Source organism: Morone saxatilis, unplaced genomic scaffold (genome assembly GCF_004916995.1).
Source record: "Morone saxatilis isolate NCDOM2014 unplaced genomic scaffold, NCSU_SB_2.0 Contig7, whole genome shotgun sequence".
Classification (NCBI taxonomy): domain Eukaryota; kingdom Metazoa; phylum Chordata; class Actinopteri; family Moronidae; genus Morone; species Morone saxatilis.
Window position 1 is genome coordinate 1138630 of NW_023340246.1, and position 7284 is coordinate 1145913.

At 43.1% G+C, this 7284-nt stretch overlaps 1 protein-coding gene across 1 annotated transcript in view; it reads left to right on the forward strand.

Annotated features, from left to right (window-relative positions):
* ddhd1b (DDHD domain containing 1b) overlaps positions 1-7284 on the forward strand; it is a gene marked incomplete in the record, with an annotated part of 10692 nt that overhangs the window by 1817 nt on the left and 1591 nt on the right. Inside the window, 9 exon segments of the mRNA XM_035679308.1 lie at positions 1062-1209; positions 1306-1415; positions 2605-2711; positions 3082-3338; positions 3531-3606; positions 4410-4559; positions 4700-4764; positions 5048-5226; positions 6678-6935. Of these exon segments, the coding sequence (XP_035535201.1) occupies positions 1062-1209; positions 1306-1415; positions 2605-2711; positions 3082-3338; positions 3531-3606; positions 4410-4559; positions 4700-4764; positions 5048-5226; positions 6678-6935 (1350 nt within the window).

Sequence of the window (7284 nt, forward strand, 5' to 3'; positions counted from 1 at the left end):
CCATACCATAGCTTTACCACTTTAACATAGCTTTTTTTTTATATATCTGTATTTATTTATTTCACATAAAATGCTGCCAAGGGACAAGGGAATTTCCCCGTTGTGGGATAAATAAAGTAATACAAAAAATATATAAAAAATGCTAGACAGCTAGGTAGCTAATCTACAGCAATCGTTAGCTAGCTAATTAGCTAGTGTTTTGCTAACATTAGCAATCAGCTGTAACTAGCTAGCTAACAACTTATGCAGAATAGCAAGCTAGTCAGTTAGCATTTAACAACTTAAGATGTGACTATGTATGTCCCCTTTATCTTTTAACAATATGTGGTTGTCTTTTCAACTAAACATAAACATAAATGAGCCAAGCACATAATGAAGAAAGTTTTCCGATGCTTACTCAACTGTTATTGGAGCACAGAGCAAAAAAAGGCGGGACTAAGGAAGGGTCAATTACCATCAGTGACTGAGTGACAGGCGTGCAACTCTCCATGTAGGATAAAATGATTTCCAGAGTTGTAAAATCAGTACTATAAACAGCTGTCTATCTGATAAGCCTTTGTACTCATAGACCTACTGCTCCGACCAGCCTTAATGGATATTATTTAATCGTCTCACTGGTACCTAACACACCCACACAGTAGCCCCTTGAATTTGCTACATTAGTATGAATGTCTGGCAACAGGGACACTGTTCTAGAAAAAGATTTCACTGTTGAATTTGAAAAGCCCTTTTTTAATGCTCTGAGCAGCACAAACTAATTCTATCCATCTCCATTGGGTTGGGGTTAAGGCAGGAATCTCAGTGACTCTCTGAGCTACCACTGGAGGTAAGAGTGAAAATATGTTATGTCTATGGGAACTACACTCTTAAAACCATTATACAGCAGTCTCTGAAGAGTTATTCTGTCAATGTGACCTGCATAAATGGCCCATCTCAAGAGGTGATGTAGAGGAGTTTCCAAAAAAGGTTAAGCGTGCCTTGTTGTAGCAGGCAGTGTCAGAAAAGTGACTACACACACTACTGTGGAACACATCACCTCATGTCCCCTCTCATGTCCTCAGCCTCTAGCAGCGGGACACGTCTCCATCGGGGATATGTCGAGGAGGCAGCACCCGAGGACACCCCACCCGAAACCACACACATCGTCTTTGTGGTGCATGGCATTGGGCAGAAGATGGACCAGGGCCGCATCATCAGGAACACCTGCATGTGAGATATGGGGAGGTTTCCAGTGGGAGTGCAAAAGATTGAAAGTGGAATCAGACTCATTCTTAAAGTAATTGTTTTGTCTCGGCTGGTGTGCAGGATGAGAGACGCTGCAAGGAAGATGGAGGAGAAGCACTTCTCTGATCGCACCACAGAGCATGTAGAGTTTCTTCCTGTGGAGTGGAGATCGAAACTGGCTCTGGATGGAGGTGCGCTTCAATTTAGCTCATCAATACACATTACATTACACGACCATTACACAGGAAAGCTGCAGTAGCATTATGCAGGTGCTGTAATATGTGGTAAAGCCTGGTAATACTATTTTATACTGACCCACATGGGATTAATCCAGTATGCTGGTAAATCTGTGAAGTCTTAGGATCACCAGTATCACTGATCCATGAATATTCACCTCTGATTCCACTGAAATTTGCTCTTTTTTTTTTACCTTTTCATGGACCAACAGGTTGATCAAGGTGACTGAACAGAGGGGATACCTCAACCTCTGTGACTATTAAATGTCAGTTCAATATTTCATGGCCAGTGTTGATCATCAACATCTGTTCATGGTCATTGCAAAAAAAAAAACCCTGAAAATATATGGGTTTATATGTTTATATATCGCGTGAGAATCGTGAAGTCGCCCATTATTATTATTATTACGGGCAGCTGTGGTGCAGAGTCAGAGCTGGTCGTCCCCTAATCGGAAGGTTGTTGGTTCGATCCCCGGCTCCTGCACACATGTCGAAGTATGCTTGAGCAAAATACTGAACCCCAAATTGCTCCTCTGTGTGAATGCGTATGAATGAGTTAGTTTCTGTTCAGTGGACTTTGCCATCACTGAGTGAATGTGTGTGAAAGGGTGAATGTGGAACGTAGTGGTCGGAAGACTAGAAAGGTTGTCGCCTCGTTGTGCTTTTGCAGCCAGCAGCGGCGCCTGGTCAGACACTGTCTAGTATTCCAGATATACAGCACACTAAATTATATTTGTAAAAAGAAATATATTCAATGCAGTAATAGAATCTTGATTCATGTTTGATTAGCACTGCCCAGTTTGACAGCTTGATCTGAGTTTCGTGCGTAGTATTGGTAGGTAGCTTAGTGGCATCTAGTGTTGAAAAGTATGTAAGAGAACATGCCGATACAAAATAGTGGACTCTGTACAAGAGGACCTGTAGATAAAATCGGCTTATTCTGATTAATTTTCAGGTGATTAGATCCTCCCAAACATTACACACTTGACCTTTAAGACACTTCCGGGTTGGCTTTACTTCACAGACCCAGAAGCTCTGTCCACTAATCAAAAAAAAGAACATGAAACTGTATAAAGAAATAAGTCATTTTCCTCTGGGAGTGTGTTGCAGCTGTGTTGGATGTGTTTGTGTGTTGGTCTTGCAGACACAGTGGACTCCATCACCCCAGACAAAGTTCGAGGTCTCAGAGACATGCTGAACAGCAGCGCCATGGACATCATGTACTACACCAGCCCTCTGTACAGAGATGAGGTGAGACTGAGACCATGCTGGACTACAGCTTTCCAGTTCCCTTTGAGATACACATCCACCCTGAAGTTTAGCCTCGTTCTGTCTCCTCACAGCTGTGTTGCTGCACTTTGACACCCTGCTGGCAGTTTGGGAGCATTAGTCCCATGAGTCCGAATCATCTCCCCTCAGGCACAACTAAATCCTGGCTAAGATGTTTTAATCCAACATGGCTGTATACGTAGCACTGCATTATGCATTACTGCCTGCCATGATTAACCAAGACTGTGATGCATCAAACATAACCTAACCTGTTAGAATCTTATTGACACAACTGAAAACAGTGACCGCGGCCAATACCTTACAAATGTGCACGTGTGGTTCTTGTATGTAGATTACCAGGGGTTTGACTCTGGAGCTGAATCGTCTCTACTCACTCTTCTGCTCACGGAATCCTGACTTTGAGAAGAACGGGAAAGTGTCCATCGTGTCGCATTCATTGGGCTGCGTCATCACCTTCGACATCATGACGGGCTGGGACCCCGTTCGCTTTCATCACCAAGAAGCGCCAGACCCGGAGGAGACAAAGGTCCGCTGGCCAAGTGATGAGGAGCGCCACCTTCAGGAGCAGCTAAGACTCACACGCCTCAGGTACCGCACAGGTTATTGTTCAGGAACAGGTCAATAGTTTGATTCCACCTGTCGTACCTAAAGGTAATGAAGATTTCAGGGCCTCTCTACTGTTTAAGCAGAGGTAATATTCACTAGTAAACATACTTTTTCTGAACCTTGGTGAAACTTCCAAACTAGCATAATTTTTACCTCTGTATAATGTCATCCCAGGTTGAGGGACTTGGAGGATCAGTTCCAGGGTCTGCAGACCTTGTCTTGTGTGGCAGTGCCAGCCTTGAAGTTCAAGGTAAAGTTGAGAAGTGTTAGACTGTACAAACTTCTCCTTTGGAGCATCACAAGCATACAGTATGATGAACACAAACTGGTACAGGGTATCTAGCAGAGTATGATGTATAGGTTTGAACTTAGTTATTACTGTTTAACACTTTCAAAGCAGAGTTCAATGTTAATGTTTCTGCCCGGTTGGGCAAGTGCATTAGAAATCTACTTGCCCGAAGTCAATTTTTACTCGCCCCTGTAAAATGTATTTATTAATTAATAGTCATCAAATAACAACAAAGAATCTCTTAGCTGACATGCAAGCAAGATGCTGTCTGTTCTTGTTACTGGAGCATTTTTTTTTTTCAAACTTGGCGTGTTGACCCCATTTTATTTGCCTTGCTCTCAAACTTGCAGCAAACTGTACAACACATAGTTGGGAGTTTTGCCCACATCTTTTAACACCAGCCAACTACTGCTGTTTCCAGGGTAATTGAAACACTCACTTTCGCTTCAGCTCAAATTCCACCATTTGTACTGAGCATGTGCAACTCTCAACAGAGATGAGAAGGAAGAGAGATGGCTCACTCCTTAGCTACATCCATCATCCACTCTGGAAAAAACAACGTCTTTAATTATTCGAGCAAGTGAGTTGCTAGATTTACTAGCAAGTGGGAAATCCTTATTGTTGACCATTATATTGAGCATATTGTTGTCAAAGCATTCAGAAGTGACTTTGGAACTGGCCAATGAGAGCCTTGTTGGAGCATTCTTTTTAATTATCTCATGCTGTATTTACATGCTGTATTCAGCCTGTTGTCTGTGCTTCAGGTAGAAAACTTCTTCTGTATGGGCTCTCCTCTGGCTGTTTTCTTGGCGTTGCGAGGGATCCGGCCTGGAAACAACGGTGTGCAGGACCACATCCTCCCCACATCTATCTGCAAACGCCTCTTCAACTTATTCCACCCCACAGACCCCGTGGTGAGCAGCCTCGATCAGCCTGCTGTCAGGCAAAATAATGAAAATTAAATGACAAGCTGGCAGTTACATTCAAATAAAACAGTTGTAAGAAGTAATTTTGCAAGGGAGACTAAGAATTTGTATTTGTTTGTGTGTTCCAGGCGTACAGATTGGAGCCTCTGATCTTAAAGCACTACAGTAACATTACGCCTGTTCAAATCCACTGGTAAGACAAGTCATATATACAACTATTAAAACATCCTGCTGTGAATTTAATGGGTTCTTCCTTCCACCAAGTTTCATGAAGAAAGGGCCAATAGTTTTTCGACAAACAAACAGCACCATAAACATAACCTACATGGTGGAAATAATTATCATGTATCAGTGTATCATGTATCATGTCTGTTATTATAAAACCCAGTTTTCACTGAAGATACAGTATCCTAAACTAGGCATACTCAGTGAATGATGTTTCAGTGAGCTGATGTTGATGTGAATGTGACGTGCAGGTATAACACCACCAGCCCAACTCCATACAATCAGATCCGGCCCACACTGCTCAACCTGCCGAAGGACACCGCATCTGTCTCAGACTCAGAGAGCATCCCCAGCCCCTGCACCTCCCCGCCCCAGGCCCGACGGCACTACGGAGAGTCCATCACCAGCCTGGGCAAGGCCAGCATCATGGGTGAGTGCACAGGAAGACCGGTGGCCAAAATCCAGTGCGGGCATGACACGTTCCGGCTGCGCTTTAGACAATGTCTCTAATTCCACCAGAAGTGCTGCAATGCGTCCTAGAAGCGTCTCTACGCTCTGCTTCACAGAGACTACGAGGCTGGTCTATTTTTGACGGAAGCAGCACAGAGCAGTTTCCATTGTCAGGAAGTCAGGCACAGAGATGTCATAGAGAATCCTGTTGATTTTCAAAATAAAAATACCTTGTGTAGACTACCGTTCATATTTCACCCTGGATTCAAAAGTTAAAAAACACAACAATAAACAGAGACCACAGCACTAATGTCAAGGAAAAAACAAAATACACTAGTCAACAACTTCGGGCCATTGGGCTTCTGAAATGCTCTTGGTGGGATTTAAAGACATGTGGATGATGGAGTCAAATTCTGTTGCAACATCATAATGCCATGCCCAGTGGAATTTTGGAGTTCATGTGGCAGATGCATAATATAAGTGGGTTTTCTTTTTTTTTTTCACAACAGTCACAAACTCCCTGTGTAGCTGATCCTAGCTGAGGGAAATAGGAGCTGCTTGCGCTGCTGATATTGTAGCAAGGCAAGCAGTGGACACGGTCTAAACAGATCAATAGAAGCAATTAGCTCCTGTCTTCTGGATTGGCAGCATGATGTTATGTTCCCTTTATGCATCAAATGTAGAGTGAAGACTAAAAGCACATTATATACAAAAATACTTGTAAAAGCAAAAAATATACTGTATATGTTTGTATATACAGTATAAAATTGATAAACGGCAACAGCGTAAACAAGCTGTGGCCGGGGTAGGTATCATCATTCACAACTACGGGCAATTTATTGACTTTACAATTCATCTAATTTCAGGAAACCAACACAGACACAGGGAGAACATGTAAACCACAGCCGTCTACCAAACCTACCTGCTCTCATATAATAATACAAATCTTATGATATTATATTTTTGACATAATGTCAGGAGGGAGAGGGATGGAGGGCCTGAAATGGCCAACCTGCCACCAGTTTTGATCCCTAGACTCGTGTAACCAGTTATACACAGATGGTGGATGGACAACTTAGATGAAGTTGCCTATCAGGCCAGTTAGGCCAGCCACTGAAGTTTAACCTGAGCAGATACAATGTAGATATATGGCCGGGTCATCCCACAGTCGGTTCTTTGCTTGGGTGACAGTAGGAGTTAAAGGTGGCTTAAAAGTACAGGTCAGGGTTAAAGGATAGTGTTGTCTGTCAGAGAGCTCAGTTGATTTCTGACAGCACAGCCTGATACCCACTGCAGGGTCAAGTGATAGGTCAAAACCTAATTTAACATGAATACTAGGCTTCAATAGGAATGCATTGATAGTGATAGGAGAGTATTGATAACTGAAATGAATGAATCACATATGGATCCATGAATCTTTCTGCACCTCAGGTGCTGCAAGCCTTGGAAAGGGAATCGGAGGAATCCTGTTTTCCCGCTTTTCCCGTTCCAGTGGTCAGGTGGGGGGAGTGGAGGAGGAGCCATCAGATTCAGAGAGCGGAGCCTCCGAGGTCGAAAATGTGGCATCAGGAGAGGAAGGGGTAACGGTGACAGAGAGCGAAGACAAGGACAAACAGATAGAGGAGGAGAGGGGGGAGGTGGAGCCTGCCATGTCCCAGTCCACCTCAGCTGTCATGGACAATACCTCGTGTAAGTACTGTGCTTTTGGTGAGAAATTGTTTCTGTTTCTGGTGAGCAGTTGTCACCTTGCATGGCAGCTGCTGCCGTCACTGAGTGAATGTGTGTGAATGGGTGAATGTGACTTGTAGTGTAAAGTGCTTTGAGTGGTTGGAAGACTAGGAAGGTGCTATATAAGTACAGTCCATTATCCATTTACCAAATTTACCTGCAACTGGATATCAATCATACTAATACAGTGCTTTGAAAAAGTATTTGCTCCCGTCCTGATTTCTCTTTTTTTTGCGTATTTGTCACACTTAAATGTTTCAGATGATCAAACTAATTTTAATATTAGACAAAGATAACCTGAGTAAATACA